This window comes from Chroicocephalus ridibundus, chromosome 6 (assembly GCF_963924245.1).
Source record: "Chroicocephalus ridibundus chromosome 6, bChrRid1.1, whole genome shotgun sequence".
NCBI lineage: Eukaryota > Metazoa > Chordata > Aves > Charadriiformes > Laridae > Chroicocephalus > Chroicocephalus ridibundus.
The window spans coordinates 46,549,153-46,566,854 of NC_086289.1; the positions used below are offsets into that span (position 1 = coordinate 46,549,153).

At 54.9% G+C, this 17,702-nt stretch overlaps 2 protein-coding genes across 2 annotated transcripts in view; both read right to left on the reverse strand.

Annotated features, from left to right (window-relative positions):
* The window catches only part of XXYLT1 (xyloside xylosyltransferase 1), a 35,438-nt gene that overhangs the window by 16,117 nt on the left and 1,619 nt on the right, over positions 1–17,702 (reverse strand). Inside the window, exon 2 of the mRNA XM_063337457.1 lies at positions 12,708–12,855. Coding sequence (XP_063193527.1) covers positions 12,708–12,855 — 148 coding nt within the window. The remainder of the gene's footprint in view (positions 1–12,707; positions 12,856–17,702) is intronic.
* Positions 1–17,702, reverse strand: part of ACAP2 (ArfGAP with coiled-coil, ankyrin repeat and PH domains 2) — a 101,204-nt gene that overhangs the window by 11,318 nt on the left and 72,184 nt on the right. The window lies entirely within an intron of this gene.

The window sequence follows — 17,702 nt, forward strand, 5'->3', positions numbered from 1 at the left end:
GCAGCTTGGAAAACTTTATTATTGCCCATGGTACTCTGTCAGAGACAAGGAGGGTCGTGCAGACATGGAAGCATCTTCCATTTGCAGTAGGAAAGTCAAGGACGAGGAGAGGAAGGAGGACATTACCAAGGCCAGGCCTGAGCTTGTCAACAGGGTCAGGCCCCTGCCTGCATTCATCAGTCTCCTCTGCAGCACATGAGACCAACTGATGGAGATGTTGCTTAGGAGAGGGTGCAGGAGATAAGGCCTCATCAAGACTGCTTGCCCCAGGTGGATCTAGGGATGTTGTACAGATTGCAGCAGGCCAAGTGGAATGTAGCAAACACTACAAGAGATCGGACCATCAGACGGGTTCCCCAAGGCCCGGGCAACGCCACAGTCATCTTCTAGCCAGCCAAACTCAGCCCTACTTGGTGACTTTGAGCAGAGTGGAGCCATCCCCCACAGCGTTCTGTAACGTCACCGCTATTTATATGTGTTATAAAAGCCAAGAGCAAATTGGCCAGGTTGCTTAGCATTTGGCACTAATTGGATTATAAAGACTGTGTCAACCTGTTTCGGCCCCGCTCACCATGCACAGGTGCCATTACAGCTTCCTGCAGGTTAGATGTGCCTGTCACCATCGCCTCCACAGCAATCGGCGAACACAGCCCCCAGCCCTCCTCCTGCCCAGTGCTGGCAGGCCGGAGGATGAGCCCAGCCTGCCCTCACCCTCTGTGGCTACAGGCAGGGCTTCCCGTCAGGCTGGCGCTTCCGCGGTGCTGCCCACGCTCCAGCCTTCACAACACCGTGGTTCCTCACCCCCTCGCCTCGCCATGCTCGGGACAGCCTCGACAGCAGGAGGCAATTGCTCTGTTTTCAGCCCCCAAAGCCACTGTCGGGACGAGAGACCCGGCGATGCTGAGAGCAGCCAGGCACGAGCAGCTATCCTCCGGCACAGGAACGTAGCTTTGCCATTTCAAATACATTCGTCACTTGGTGTTTGTGTTTCAAGCAGTCACTGGGCTGTACAGCAGCTCTAAATTTTTTGCAGATCCTGCACTAATCCAGGGCTCTTGGCCATTGGTCCTATCTACCATGCTGTCCTCATTTAAGCAGGAAAAAGCCCCATGAGGTTAAGCAAGAAATATACTGCTTACTCTGCAAAGCATCCAAGCAGAAACATAAATCAAGGAGAAGCAGTATCTAAGCTACAACCCGGGCTCTATCTCAATTTATTTTTTAACATCCATCACTCTCTATTTGCTAAAGGGAAAGGCCACACTCCCTTCAGCCAGCAGAACAGCAATCCCCAGGCCTACCTCGTATTTACCACCACCATAATCTTCTGTTTGCAAAGATTTAAAACCCAGGCGTAGTAATTCACTACAGGCTAAAGCAGGTCTTGACCTGAAAGCAATTTCCCTCAGCCTTCCTAACTGCCTCAGAAATCGCGAGTGCAACTCAAGCAGATGAACAGGCGGCATGGAGGATTTCTGCAACAGGGAAGGAGACATGTAAGCCAAAGACCCCAAACCTCCCCAGCGATCCATACCACAGCCATGCAAAACCACAAATCCTTAATGCTACTGCACTTGAGAATATCCAGACTGGTGACAAAACTCCAGGGCGAGGAGAACCAGATCTCCATGACGAGAAGACCCTGGACCTACAGCAGAAGCTCAGCCCAAGAGAAACAGGGAGGGGAGCCTGAGCCCCACAAAGCACTGCCAAGGACAGGGAGAGGGGACGGGGTTCCCAGGGGATCCCAGCACAGCTCACCCCACTGCTCAGCAGCCTTCTGACGCCTCATCAGGTTTCAATTAAATCAGCCACGAGGCACGTCATCCAATTGTTCTCTAAAATTACAGATGAGCGTTAACTGCAATTAATCACAGCGGAGAATGAAAGCTGAGCTTGGGGGAAACTCTAATCCCAGCCCTGCCTGCCCCAGCATCAGCACCCTGCACGGGTCCCACACTGTGCTGGGGAGCCCCCCACGAAAAACTCACTAACAAATTAGACCCAGAGAGCGCAAAGTACTTTTCCTTTTCCTATTTTTTTTTTTTTTAAAGCAAGCATGAACTGCAACACTGAGACAAAAATGAGCACGGGTGACATTAAGTGCCACTCTGCCAGATGCAGCTTGCACGGATAGATTAATGGCCAAGACGATTCCTCTGCCTGGGACTGGCAAGGGGCCAGGCAGTAATATTTATGATGTATCATGCTCTTTCGCCCTTTTACCAAGCGCTTTGTCCTGGCTGCCAGGACAAAGGGGTGGAGGAATTGCGTGCTCTCTTAGGCACAAACTGCTTGCAGGGGCCCAGATGGAAATATGAGAAAAGGCTGAGAGTATTTTGCTCAGCAAGTGAGTTTTCCAACTTTGCCATACTGTATATTACCCTCTGCTTCATTCAACTCCAGCTCTTCCAGCCACGTGTGTAAAGGGGAGTTACGCCACTCAAAGTGGAGATGATCTCCATTAGCAGTGACAGCTTTACAGCACAGGCTGGCCCCATTTAACGCTCGTAATGTTTTACTGCAGCCTCATACCAGCAGCTGCAGCAGGCGTGCTCTCCAGGCTCGGCTCAAACCCTCCCTCCAGCCACATACAGAGGAGAAAGACCAGCTGAAGGGATGCGTGATCCCACTCAGGGTCTGCAGTGCTGGAAACCAGGAGAGAAAGCCAGCACCAGTGCTCAAGCTGCCTTGCACCAGGGCTCAGCTGCTGAAGAAAGGGAGAATCAAGGTTATCCCAGAGCAGGACTCTACAGGGATGCTGGTGCAGACCCCCTCTCATGTGAATGCTCCCTCCTTCCCCCAAGAGCCTCCATCCAGCAAGGGGGCACAGGTGGGCAGAGGTCACTTCTCTGCGCCCTGCTGCCCAGCATCCTCTGCCGGGACCAGCAGAGCCACCCCAGCACATGGGCAGGGACCCTGGGTGCATGCCAAGGGGCCTATCGGGTTCTCTGGATGCTCTGAGCAGTGCCCAGGAGCCCCTCTGGCAGGAGGCAGCTTCTGCAGAAGTCTGATGGCTCTTCCCAGGAGGCACCAACCCCATGGCAGAGCAGGGACAGAGCAGGACGGGAGCAGGCGGCCATGCAGTGAGCTGGACAACCCCACTGACACTCGTGGTGCAAGCCTTGGGAACAAATCACTTTTCTCAGAAGAGTCAGGTGGGAGAATGAGCAGCAGCAAAGGGGCACTGGGAGGAGAAGCACTGCTTTGGCCAACCCGGCTCTGGGGATGATGCGCAGCAAGCAACCCTGCCCATTGGTAGGCTGCAGGTCAAGAAGGGCTGGAAGGGTAATAGCCACTGCCCATAGGCTAGGATTATTTTCCCCTAGTTGAGAGGATGGCCTGCCAGAGATTTAAACAGTGGATGTAAAACTACAAGAAAGGGGATAGATGGAGGGTCAGGATGACAGGAGATGTGAACGCCGGGGACTGCACAGAGCCTGTGGGAAGCTGCCAAGCACATGAGCCTGCGGGCATGACTCCCTTGGCTGCTCTGGGAATGCCAGCTGACAGCTGGAAACTGGAAGGGAGCAAAGGAGATGTCCTTCTTGGCTACTTGCCTTTTCCTGCCCTGGCACCCTTGCCACCAGTGACTTGCTACCTCTCCGGTGCTGCAGGCAGCCAGGGCAGAGGCAGGTAGCAGCAGCGTGTACTCCCCATGCACGCCAATGCCGACACCCTCCATGTGCACTCAGGGCATCCACAGGTCACCTAGTGATGGCCAAAACTAGTCTCTGGAGTATGACATGTGATTTGAGAGGCTCCTACATGAGCTACAAACCTCCTGAATACCAGGCACCCCTGGGCACAGGTGTGGAGCACCCAAGGTGGTTCACCAACCGTGTACTGGGCTCTAATATTTAGACAAGGCAGGAAAGCAAGACCCTGCAGCCCCCAGCCTGGCCTCTGCAGGCAGCACAGTCTACTCTGCAAGCAAACTCATTTATGCTCATTCCAACAACTTTCTCTGTACGGGGGTTGCTACCCTGGCAAAGCCGAGCCCAGAGCGCAGGCGCCGGGCTGGGGTGTAAGCGCTGGCCTTGGCTCCAAACCCTCTTCTTCCATACAAACCATGCCAGATCTGGGGCAGAGGGATGCCACCACCGGCAGCTGCCGTCACTCTACAGAGAGGGGAAAGGAGTGAAAATAATAACACCTTGTATCCAGGAACAAATAGCGAAACGGAGAGCTGTCATCACAACGCAAAGGGCAGAAGCTGTCTAACAAATAGCTTAGTCTTAATTGCTATTAATTGAGCTGTGGTTTAAACAGCTTTAGAGCAGAAGCAGCAAGAACTGAAACCTCCTGGAGGTGGTGCAGCTCTCCAGCCCATTAACAGGCTCGTGTTGGCCCAAGCTCAGCTCCCTCCTCAGAGTATAAAATCCTGCCTGCAGCTGGTCTGGCAACAGAGCCGCTGCAGGGAGTGGTGGGATGTCAGGAGGGGACAGGCCTGCCAGGCTGCACTGTACCCAAACCTCAAACAGGCTCCTGAGGCAGACGCCTGTCGCCCATGCTGGTAGTGATCTGGCTCTGCTTCTGCCACCCACTGCACCAGGGTGTCTGTCTCAGCAAACCTGCTTTTAAGGACCTACGCGCCCTGGTGGACCACTCCAACAAGGAGAGACTCCTCCAACATGTATCGGATGGGAGCATCCCGATCTCCCTGCCCCTCCTCTGTATCCCAGCAGCAATTTCTAGGGCCAGAGGCTGGCGCCTTGTGCCCATGCAGAGCAGAAGAGGTGAGCTCAAGGAGGACACCACTGCAACTGCCGATCGTGCCTTGCATTCTGTGCAACCCAGGCGTGCCGCTCCGCCTTTCCCCATGGAGCCAGCAGCAGCGAGTCCTGCAACACAAGGATGCAGAAGCCCTCTCCATCCTTATGGAGACCGTGCAGGGGGTGCAATGGCCTCGCAAGGCCAGGGCGATGGGCAGGGACAGACAGCTGCCAGACGCTGAGCAGCTCAGAGACCCTCTGCAGGGACAGCAGTGGCTGCAGCCAGCACGGGTGACACCAGCCAGCAAAGGGACGGGAGTGTCCCCTGCTGGCTGCTGCTCTGGGTGTTGCGGAGCTGTGGCTGGGGGTCTTAGGAAGGGCCAGGGAGTGGCTATGCATTTTGCACTTGATTTGAACCATCAGAAGGAAGAGGGCCGGGTGGCCAGGCTCTCAAGTTGGGTTCAGTGGGGCTGGAGGACTTAGGTCTGCTAGTCTGCAAATGCTGGGCACACCTGGACAGCTTCCCTTCCACTTTTCTTCATTGCTTTGAGTTTGGCTCTAACTACTGATGATTTTTTTTTAGCTGTCCCTTTCACGACAGGGGGACATCCCAAGGAAACCAGGAGCTGTGAAGGACCAGCAGTGACTTTTGGATAACTGCCCTGGGCAATAAACCTCCTGGAGCAGGGCGGCATCAGACCCTGCTCCAGCGGGCAGAGTGCCTGCCAGCAGCAACGCGTGGCTCTGCAAAGCCACTTGCGCTGGCTGCAAAACCAGGATCCTCCGCCCTCGCCGGCTCAGAGGGACCCACGGCCAAAGAAAACACCACTCCCATGTCCAGCACTGAGGCCAGGCGTGGGCACAGGGCAGGCGACAGGCTCTGGAGTGTCCCCAGACAACCCAGAGGGTGCTGCCCAGCCAAAGCAGCCGGCTGCCCCCAAAAGACTGAGCTGCAGCAGGCCCAGCATGGATATGCATGGTTTATTTACACAAACACACAGGGTTCTCCATCCTGCCCTTCCTTAGAGGCTCCCTGTGTTTGTCTTGCCCCCAGCCCCGCACTGCCAGCTGCCCCTGGCTGCTCTCCCTCTTGCTGTCAGCGGGGCCGTGAGCAGCTTCCCCTCCGGCTGTGCACTCCCCCTGCCAGGCCTTATTTTCTCCACAGATAAAGTTTCCCCCTCCGCTTACAGGATTAATCACCACTGCCCGCACAGATGACCCCAACAACACGGCAGAGCCTTGCCCAGAAGGCGGCAGCCGAGGCAGGGGCACGCAGGCACCACATGCCCTGCAGAGCTCGCTGCCAGCACACCAGTGACTGCAGGGAGCTGCAGTCCCCCTCCCCAGGACCTGGTGCTGCTCCAGAGCCCACCCTTCCCACAGAAGACAATCCTACAAAGCCCTGCACCGGCGGGGCTTGCCAAGGTGCAGACAGCTTACCTTCCAGCTGCCACTTAAACACAGGTCCGTGCAGCCAAGGGTCCCCTCTGCACCCTGGGGCAGCCTAGCAGCCCCCCCTCCCCATCAAGCAGCCTCCCCTCCCTCCAAACAGGGTGCCAGGGGAGGGCAGGAGGCAAGGGGGGATGTGCCCAAGCACTCCGGCCTCTAACCACACTGTGACACACGTTTCTGTAGCACCAATTAGGCACCCAACAGAGCAGAGTAGCGGCTTCTGCACAGCAATTCCAGCCTATCAGCTAATTAAAAAATTAGGCTGCCTGCCAGAGACAGATGACAAATCATTGCTACCACCCACGCAGGGCAGGCACCTGGGTGAGCCCAGGGGTCTGGTGCCGCAGTGATGGCCCCGGGTGCTGACAGCAGCATCGCACTGCTCGCCTTGCTCCACACCCTGCAGCCACTTCCAGAGGGATGGGGAAGACTCAGCAGGAGACGGATGCAGTTTGTTCCAGGAAATTAATTTTTCCTGTGCATCCAAGTGTCTCCTCATAATCCATCAAGGTTTGAGGGACTAATATTTAGCGGTGCTCAACACCTTGGCTCTTATCCGGACTCCAAGGCAGAGATCGCTGAGCACACGACAGCTTTCGGGATGGAGCCGTAAGTGCTGCTTGCTATGTATTTTATATACAGTGCTGCTGGGGGAGGAGTGTGAAGATACTTTTTGGACCTGGAGGAAGAGCATCAGGAAACCTTATAATCAGACAAAATAAGGTTTAGTTCCAGGTTGCCATAAATTACAAAGCAGTGCGGATGGAGAGCTGTGAAGCAATGAGCGGGTGAGACGGAAAGGGAAACCAAAAAAAGAGATACAGGAAAATACATGCATTAAGGTAGATGAGTTCACGTCCCGATTAACTGCACATGGTGGGGGAAGGAGCTGCGGGGCTGCAGGCAAATTTTGTCCTTATTTCTTCTTGCTAAGCTCTAACGAGCTACAGCAGAGCAGGGAGCAAGGCTGTGGGGGAGAGCAGCCCCGGCATCAGCGCTGGGTGACCGCCAGCAGCTTCCACCCTTTGGGGATGGAGGAGCGGGGCTGGCTGGGGAGGGAGGAGGGCAGCACCCACTGCAGCACTGGGTGCCAAGACCCCGCCACTCTGTGGGGAGGGGGAAAAACAGCCACACATGCCTGCCCCGGCCTGACAGATCTAGGACATCCAAAAATAATCGATGGTGGCACTGCAGCAAGGGGCGGCCAGCGGAAACGATGAGAAGCGACACCACCCCCAGGGCTGCGGGTCACGCTGGTCCCCAATGGCGGCAGTGCCGTGGGGAAGTGGCCTCTGCCGTGCCAAAGCTCCTGGGGTCTGCCGGGCACCTGCTGAGCAGCATCCACATCCCCCTCATGGCAGCAGCCCTTTCCGGGCTCCTCCACAGCAGGGCGGGGGCCAACGGGCTCTCCTGCCAGGAGGGGCATGTCCTGCAGGCAGCTGGCCAGGGTTAGCATCTCATTTCAGCAGGTGAGGACCACCCTACAAGGCCACAGCCTCCAGCATTTACCTGGGGTGGGCTTATTTAGAGGTCTGCTGTTGCCTGCTCCCAAAAAGCACCATGAAAACAACTCCTATGGCACAACAGGCTTGCCCCAGCAGGGAACAATGGCTGGCACCGCTCTCCCTATTGCTCACAAATCCATCACTCCAGACTCCTCTCTTCTCCTCGCAGAATCTGACATGAGTGAGCGCAGCCCAGAGACAGGCTGGGGAAGGAATCTGGCTGTTTTTCACGTGTCTGCAGCGTGAAGCAGGGAGGGAGGTTATGAGAGAACATCAGAAACTATTAACACTCCCTCCACCCCTGTAAAGATGGAAACATTTTTGCCAGAAAACAAACCCTTCAGCTACTGCAGTATCCCGGGGGAAATGTGGCTTGGGAGCATGCGGCTCTGGGGCCATCTCCCACGACTCCACCGCAGACCCCAATTTTCTGTGCCTCTTCACAACATCTCCACTTCAGTAACGCATGATCGGGCCTGGAGCATCTGGGACACGGGTGTTTTCCTCCCAGCACCCTCTGAGCCCGCTGCACCCCGGCGTACCCCAGTGTGGTGGGGCTCAGTGACAACGGCAACGTTCAGCCAGCCAGGAAAGGATGAGGAGTGACACACCACTCTCAAAATCCTCATTTATTACAATGTAAGTTGCTGAATTTTGTGGGTAGCTGCACCAGGAATTGCTCTGTAGCTGACAGAAGGAAGACGAGGAGGTGGTGCTCCCCCATCTCCCTCTGCTGGGCTCCACCTTACAGACCTCTGATGCACATTTATTTTTTCACGGTGTGACACAGGATTAATGCACCATAACTCACTGCACACAGGTGCTGTCAAGGGGAAACATTGCATGCAGTCACCTGGCACAAACAGAGCCCGACCCGAGCAACCCCACATTACAGATTTGAACACTGCAGCCGCAGTGGCAAACCCTCACGCACGCATGCCTGCCTACAAATTCCTGTTTTCCCAAATGCAATAGATCATGATTCTCAGGATGCTGCCTGCTTGCTCTTACAGAAGCGCGGTAGCAGAAGACAGCTACTTGTCAAGGCGCTGTTCCAGCAAAAAGACAACTTTCCTCATACCTGCGCTTCACCCGTTCCCCCGTTTCCCAGGCTCTCCACCTCCCCAGCCAGCAGCAGGAGCACTCCGGGTGCCCTGAGAAGGCAGCGCAGCTCAGCGCTCGCTCCGACACGTCTCCTCCCTGGCCTTTGCCCTCCCTCCATCTCCGCTCGGTGGGAAAGGCGTAAGCTGATGCTCACAGAGTTCGCTGCCTCCAGGCCGGGACTCCCAGGGCAGGCTAAGGCTGATATCAGTTTCCTGGGAGACCACGCTGGAGCCAGCAGCTGGAGCCTGCTGCAAGCAGCACCAAACCTCAAGGGGCTTGGTCATTAACAGGCAGCTTGGACAAACATCATTATAATCTGGTCTACGCTTAATAATCACTACAGCCGTTGATAATGAGCTGGAAAAATGGTTCCATTCAGAGTCTGAGGCCAGGGAAACCACTGGACCTCCCGTTTGATCCCAGTGTGTCACAGATGTCAAGTCCAGACACCCGCTACGAAGCCGATGGCACGGCTCCTTGCCGGCAGCTGCTTCCCCAGACACAGTGCTGCTCACTCACCTGCAACAGCCAGCCGTGCTTCCCATGACCACACACAGTTGAACGACTCTCCCTCAGCCCACCAGCTGCTGAGGACACCCAGTTGCTAAACTAATTCCCCCTGAAAACTACCTGACTTGAGCCGAGGATGGGGGCCAAGAATTCTCTGGGGAGCCCACAGCTTCCCCAGGCTGCCCCTCTGGCACCCCCACTCTTCCTCCCCTCGTCCGCGGCACCAGGAGTCCGTTTTGCGATCTTGTCCGCCAGGCAGACCTGCCCAGTCACTACTCCTTCATGAGTCCATTAGGAGGGTGATAAAAAGCTTGCCAGGTCCTCTTTAAGTTACACAACTAAAATGACAAGTGATTAGAGGGATGGAAGCCAGTTGGGAAGTGAGAGGCCACCTCTGGATGGGCATACTGAAAAGGAAAGTAAAAAGGTCCAAGTCCTTGTCGTCCTTCCTCCTCCTCGCACTGCTCTGCAAGTCCCAAGACGATTTCATGCTGGCATCGTCCTCATCCTGGCAGCTCCTCCCAAGCCTGAACTCTGTTTGTCCTCTCTCTGTGTAACTTTCCCATCACTTCTCCCTCGCAAAACCATTGCGATGCATCAAGCCCTCCTCCAGCTCCTCAGGCCTGGCCACACTGCATTAAAATAGGATTTATGAGCCTCAAGCACAGACAAGAGTTATGCAGTCTGCACTTCTGCACGCTGCATACCAAGTCCCCAGCTGGTTTAAATCAGATTAACTCCACTGATGTAAGACATTTAAGGCAAGAGAGTTCCATGATTTACACCAGCTAAGAAGCTGTTATATTATAGTTTGGCAGCTGCAGGTTTTAGATCTGAAGTTTTTTGGGCAAGTATCCCAAGCAGCAGTGAAAGACAGAGCGGCTGATTGGCAAAACCCATTTATTCTCAGTGCAATATGCACGCAGCCAGCACATGTTCCACAAAAGTATTTAAAAAAACCCCAACAAACCAACCCTTGGCGTTCAGTTTTGAGTGCCATCAGTCTGTGAAGTCAGTGCAGCGTCACAACCCTAAGGCTCCAAACAAATCACTAAGTCATGACACTACAGAAACGCCTCCCTTCAAAAAGCGATAAATTTGGGAAACTAAAGCCAGGCAACTTCAATGCAAAGGTTGCTAGCTATTGAAAAAAACCTACAGACCAGCTAACACAAGTGCTAACAAATACACAAGAGAGCTTAATATTCAGATCTGGGCCTTCATTTCTGCTGAAGGATGCTTAATCTTCCAAGCAAATCTGGCTTCCACAATAAAAGGGCGCTAACACTATGGAGCCAGATGTGCCTGCAAAGGTGCACAAAAAGACGCAGTCTTTGGGACAGGTGAAATGGCACAGAAATGCAACAGGAAAAACGCTAACGCTGCCTGAAAAGGAGGGCTTAGTCCTTTCACCTTAGCAAAGTAGCTTCTTCATGCTGGTAGAGGCTGGTTTGTCAGAGCCAGGAGAGCGGCAGAAGCCCGGTGCCATTCCCTCGCCACCTGCAAGCCTGGAAGTGGATCGCAGAGCTGCAGCCTTCCCTGATGCCTCCTGCCTGGTGCCAGCTGCACATCGGGAAACAGGGAAGGGGCCGGGGAGCCCCGCAAGCCCTATAAATCACCAGGCACCCAGCACAGTAAACATGACCTCCCTTGCAAGGGAAATATAAATCAGCTTTACTAGCAGCTTCTGAAACAAAAACTAAGCTCGTGAAACTGTAAAAATGCCTCTTTAAACATCCTGTGCCCCGAACAGACCATTGAAAGCCTCGTCAGGCTGAGGGAGAGCAAACAAGCTTTCCAAGAGATGAGACAACTCACAGGTTGACGAACTGAGAAAAGGCATTTCAGACTGAGCAGCTTCTTGCTGGCAGGCGGCACGACATGGATATCTTTAGCACACAGTAAAGACAGGGTAGGGAATCGGGAGGAGTGAATTAGCCAGCATTAATACTGTCGTTTGTATTCAGCGTACTTCAAAGCACTTGCAATGCAGACATCACCAGACAGAAAAAAAAAACCTACCCAAGTCTAATGGAGACCAAGTACAGCACATTCACTGGAGACCACAGAGCAGGGGTTGGATGGGACCCTCGGGCTGCCTTGCCCCACAGCCCCTGGGGAGGATGAAGCAGGCTACCTCCCTGCCTGCTCTTCCCTAATGCTTGCTTGCACAAATTAGCCATGGCCCAAATGCTTAATGAGCTAACATGGGATGGTTGTGGCCCCCAGACAGGGGCATGTCCAGAGGAAGCCTCACGAACCAGTGCAGAGGCAGGAGCTACTCGGCAGAGCCAAAATGGGACAGGGCTCAGCAGGGGCACTGCGGAGTCTCATGTGCCCACATCCCAGTAAGAGCAAGACTGCGCCTGAGATCGATTGCAGAAAATCTGCAGGGAATATTATGGCTGGGCAGAGGCTCCAGATGCTGAGGAAGCTGCTGGTGCTGGTGGTGCTACCCATGGGAACAGCTATTTCAGCAACACACACATGTGGGAACGGGCCACCACCGTGTGCCATCCACAAGCAGCTTCAAGAGGCTGGTCACCTCCCCCAGGGGCTCCCTGGCACCACTGTCACCCACACCCTGCCCTGGCACAAGGAGGTCACATGGCCAGCGGCTGGCCCAGGAGAGGATGCTTCCCTCACCAATGTGCCAGGCCAGCGGGGCAGCCAGCAGGGAGAGCCAAGGGCCAGCACCAGGAAGGGACAGGCAGGGCTGGGGGAGCTCCAGGGAAGGGGTTTGGAGCCCAGGGATGCAACACCCTCCTCGTGCGACCAGTCCAAGGCTAGAGAGCACACCAGTCCCAGGAGAAGCACCCACGTGCAGCTGGGGAAGGAAAACACAGCATCAACTGAGTCAAGCCCCTTCTGCCAGCTGCCTTGTTTTCCTGCAGATTTATTGTTGTTCCCGCACTCGATAACAGCAGAGCGAAGGCACAATAAGGAAACTTAAGCGATCGGTGGCCGCTAATCAGCAAAGCTTTCCAAGAGCTCACCGAAGCCAAGAGGAAAGGCTCGACAACCGCTCTCTGCTGACGCTTGCTAGCACACAGCCACACCACTAGCATGCGGCACCTCCTTCTGCTGACGCCCACGGGGAAGGGGGCCGTAAGCACACACAGGGCAAGCACGCTTGCTCCCGTCTCTCCTCTCCTACCATCTCAGGGCACGGCGGCAGGGCCAGCTGCCATGCAACATGAATAACCTCCCACCACTCACGCCAGTGGAGACCTGGATGTGGGCAGTCTTGGACCGAAGGGTCCATCACTCTGCAGGAAGGAGCAGAACCCCAGGAGCCCACCCCAGAAGTTTATTAACTTTCTTTGCATTTCCAATAGCACTGGGTAACATCTCTGTGCAGACGAAAAAGAGAGGCTGTGCTCCTAGAGGCAGCTGCTGCGGCAGCTCAGTGGAGGCTTACCTTTGGGCATGATGCGATGCATTGCAACCGACAAGAAGAAGATTGCGTCGCTGTAGTAGGTCCCCGATCCGGCGCTGAAGTGCTTCTGCATCGCTTCAACGATTGGAAACAGCTTTTCTGTCAGCTCGTTCACATCATGGACTATTACCTAGGAGAGACACCAGAAACACCACTCAGCGGCCACCTCTGGGGACTGGCCCAGCGCTGACAGCCTTTGCTCAGCCTGCCCCGGCACAGGGCCGGGAGGGGTTGTTAAAGCACGAACACTGCCGGTGGCACCTCAGCTGCACAAAGGGGCCCAATTGCCCTGGCCCCTGCACTACCACCACAGGGTGAAAGCCAGCTAAGGCATCAGGGAAAGGAGGGAAGGATTTTTACAACCATTTCATAAAAGTGAGACGGGCTCAGAGAGACTCAAATCCACTCATACAATCACGGCTGTTCAATAGTGGGGGTTTTGTTTTTTGGTTTTTTTTTCTGGTCTGTTCCCACTGCCTAATGCAACCACATATCTGGTCTCCCATATGGAGTCCATCAGAAGAGGTGATGGTTCGCTCTGGGCTCTGGCATCCTGCCGTTTTGAGGCAAGCCAGACCACGTCACTTACCCTGAGGACCAAGACTTGCTCCCTGCTGCAAAGGCAGGCTGCCACAGCGCCAGGGACGCAGCCCGGATTTCCTGAACCTCAGCCCTGCATGCAGGCGAGCTCTGCAGCACGTCCCGCCGGGGCTGGAGGGAGAAAGGGAGGACGGGCCACAGCACACTGACAAAAATCCAAATATTAGGAGTTAAAGCACAGCCGAGCATCTTCTCTAGAGGGATCTCAGCCCGCTTGTGCTGGACTTTTGCTCGTGCTCAGACAGGAATGCTCTGAAATCCTCAGCCCTACAGCAACACCATCCCTGGGACGCCTGCGCAGGTCCTTGCTATGGGCCAGAAACAGAAGCAACTGCAAATGTACCTCGTCAGTTACTGAAACTTCACAAGCTTACAATTAATTTTGGTCAAAGTCTGACAAACAGGAACTTTCATGCAGCCTGATGCTCGTTACACACACAGAAGGATGCAGATCACTGAATCATGCAAGATAACAGGAGGGATTTTCAGGGTAATTAAGAGAGACAAGGGACACGACCCCAGTGCGGATAAGGGGGAGTGCAGGAACTCGAGTGTGGAGACTCGAGGTCACGCTGCCTTTTTCAGGCCAGGGAAAGCAGGAAGAGCACAGCAGGAACTGAAGGCCAGCGAGGACACAACTTTGCAGCAGTATGTGAATTTTGGAAAGGGGAGACTATACCCCTTGTTTGAGGGATACAGAGACACTTCCATAAGCCTTCAGCAGGAACTCAATCCCACAAACTCCACAGGTCCCTTCCAAACTAAATTATTCAATGGTTCTATGTTCACTCCTTTTTCCTACGAAAACTTCATCTGCTTAAGAGCAAGAAGCCCTGCACCACACACCTAAACATACAAGATACAGCATTTGCTTTTTTAAAATCTAAACCAAGTCAAGCGTTTCAGAGGGAAAGGCGGCTTTGGAGCCTGAGCTGGTGCAATGGCTGCCTTCTCTATGGGATGCCCCCTCTAAGGGGCTGCTTTGATGCCCAGCGAGGCTGGCACAGAGACAGCGAGTGGTCCGAGGCTTCTTCCTCCTGCACTTTCTTGCAGAAAACGTTATTCAGATCAAAGTGCTCTTGTGTCAGAGCACAGCTTGCTGGAGGCGGGGAGCCACTCGCGGGACTCTCAGTATGCCAAACAAGGTAAGGTGATAGGTTCATCCTGACCCCAGGCACAACAGCCAAACCCACGACGGGGTACTGCTGGAGGACAGTCACAGCAGAGTCCCCCTCCTGGGGAGGGCATCCCAAACACCCACCCTCAGCCACTGGCCCTCGCTGTCAGCCGGGCGCTGTATGAGAGCCCTCGCGCAGGCTCCACGGCCAGCATGTCCCTCGGCAGGGCGGCCACGCTGCTGCCGTCCTGGCTGCTGGGCTCGGGGCCAAGCCCCTGCAGGAGGACGGCAGGAAAAACACAGAACAACACGTACCAGGAAAGTGCATTGGGAGAGGTCATCAGCAGCCACACCTGGCTTTGGATAGCACAGCGTATTCCCCAAGACACCGCAGGGGAGGAAACTCCGTAACCGGTACCTTTTAGGGCAGCATCTCACCCCGGGCCCTGCCAAGCTGCAGGAGCAGCTTCACCATCACAGTTGTCACCAGCAGCGCTGCAGGAACAGGCGGGAGATCGGCACAGCGGCGGGGAGCACATCGGCAGCACCAAGTGCTGCTGCCAGCAGTGATCCCAGGTGACCACACACAGCAAAACACCACCACTCTGCAGGTGCAAAGTGTGTGGAGCTGAGCACTACCAGTACCACCACCACTGAGATGCATGATGCTCTGCTCCCAGCCCAGCTCAGTAGGGGCAGTGCTGGGGTCTGGTCAGACTGGAAAAGCAGGGAGGAGAAATACAGCACCTGTAACCACCCTCCTGCATCCAGCAAAGGCAGCCTGAGGTCTGCACAGCACATAAGAAACAGCTGAGCAGGGGGGAAAAAAAGTCAAACCAATTCCAGCCACCTCTGAAATGAGCCAAGCACCAGTGGACAAAAATCATGGGAAAAATACTCCTGAAACTCCAGACACAGCATCATCTGCCTTCCCTCCCCTGCCAAAGAAAATAGGAAAATTTGTGTCTTTTGCCCACCCTTTGGTTAGGCACTTCTGCAAAGCAAACTCCTCAGCAGCTCAATCTTCCTTCCGCAGCCACAGGCCGGCCAGCCCTTCCAGGACTGCGAGGGCTTCTCCTCGCCACACTGCTGACTTTAGCACAGCTTGCTGATCTGCTGCTAATTTTATACTTCGTTATTTATTTGTGTAGCAGCTTTCAGTAAATCCCTGTAGCTAAATCTGACCACATTTGCTGAGGACGTTAAGAAAAGTAAGTTCTAGGGGTTTCCTGTGCAAGCACAGTTTTATAAACACACATCCCGCACTGAGAAAAGACCCTTCCAATTGATTCACTAGGAAAAAACAACCCACGTTTCATTTCTCCTTAACTTTCCCTCCTCCTCATTCCGAGTATCTTTGCAGCTCTCTTGTATGCGCGGGGTGACGGCAGCTCAGTTACCTTCACCCCAGCATGTCCTCCCACAGCACCAGACCCCCATTTGGCAGCATCCTCCACGGGGCTGATCTAAACAAGCAACCAGGAAGAGCAACGAGCAGGGCGCGCAGTTAATTTTATTCTCGGAGGGGAACGGAATAAATAAGCGATATGAATCAGCACCGAGAGTCAGAGCGCGCAGCCCAGAGTTGCAGGAAACGGGGCGAGTCAGGGCTTTTTGTAAGCAGAATATTGGCTGCTGAGACATGCCCAGGCTCGTTCCCGGGCACTTCCCGCTTGCCAGGAAGCAGGAGAGGCTGCAGACAGAGATCACCCTGCAACCCACAGGACAGGACACGCTCTCACCAACTGCGGGCATAAAGCCCTGGTGAAAGCCCAGCAGAACCTCCACAAGCCAGGGCTTGGAGGACAAGCAGGAAGGCCAGGTCCTGGCTGGGTGCCGGCGCGCGGCAAGTCCTTCCTCCGACACGGATGCTTCCCGGCCAATTTCCTCCGTCCTCCCTGATCCCCACGCCAAAAAAGCCACGCAGCACATCGCGGAGCACCAGCTCCATCTGCCGCTCGCCATCAGCATGCTGCACTCCCAGCTCCGCATCTGGGACACATCTGTACAGGCACGGTGATGCCACGTCAGGACTGCCCCGTGAGTGGGACAGCCCAGCTCTGCCCTGCCCTGCCCTGCACAGCCAGAAGGGCTGCTGCGCCTAAGCTGCTCCCATGCACCCCACCGTGGTGCATCCCAAAGCCCCTCTGCTCCCACCCTCCGTGTCCTGCCCTGGCACACTGCAGCTGGCTGCTTCACCCTTCAGATTTCAGAAGTTTATGACTTTGCTTAGGGAGAGACAAGAGCTGGCCCATCACCTTCCACTGGGGATGGGATCCAGATCTGATTCCTGGGCTTCACTAACAGAGGACCCAATTGATCCCAGCTCTGCTGGGAGGGGAGGGCAAGGACAGCTCCAAAACCAGAGCCCGAATCACACCCTCATGAAGAAAATGCAAAGTTCAGGGTTTTTAATCAATCCTGCAGCTCAAGCTGCCCTCTGAGCACTTTATCAAGCCTCATCTTTGGGCCTGCTCTAGGAAAAGAGCGTAAGAACCAGGAGGGCGTTCTGGGGACACCAAGAGAACCAGGAAAGGAGGGGTCTCAGGATGGAGCCAGGTCACTGCTGGAACCACCTGAGCATCAGGATCAACCACTTTCAACATCTTAGCAGCACCAAAGATCGGAGTTAGGGTGATGTTTCCTGCTGATAAAGAGGAGGAATGGGGTAGGCTACAGCAAGAATAAAGAGATGCTGTCACCTGCTGGCCTAGCAGAAACTGGCACAGTATTAGGGGCAAGACCCTATGCTTGAGAAGCAGCCTACGGCCTCTGCTCTGTACTAGGAACTCTACCTGAGAACAGGTAAGTGGATAGGTGAGAAGCATAGTGCCAAGCATGGGCTAGCTAACGAAACCAGGATACGTCAGGCGCTGCCAGGAGAGAGGGAAGAAGCCAACCCACCGAGGAGATCCCAGTGAGATCTCACCTGAGCCTTCCAGACCACGCTATTCGCTTACACCCAAGAGATCAGTTCTGGTGCAAGATCTCCTCACCGAGCTGTGAGCCAGGCTTTACTGTGAGTCCACAAGCACCTACAAAGGCCCATGCCACAACACACATCGCTGCATGTCCCCACCTCCCGCACCACTTCACTCGTGAGCCCGTGTCCCCTGGGAGCAGCAATGCTGGCAAGGTGGCCTGCAGAGGAATTCGGGTTCTGAGAAGAACAGATGGCAGCAAGGCAGCCACACGCAAAGATGGGTGTCTGTCTGCAAGGGATCTGCGTGCCATGGTGGCTTGGGGGTCCTCCCACTCCA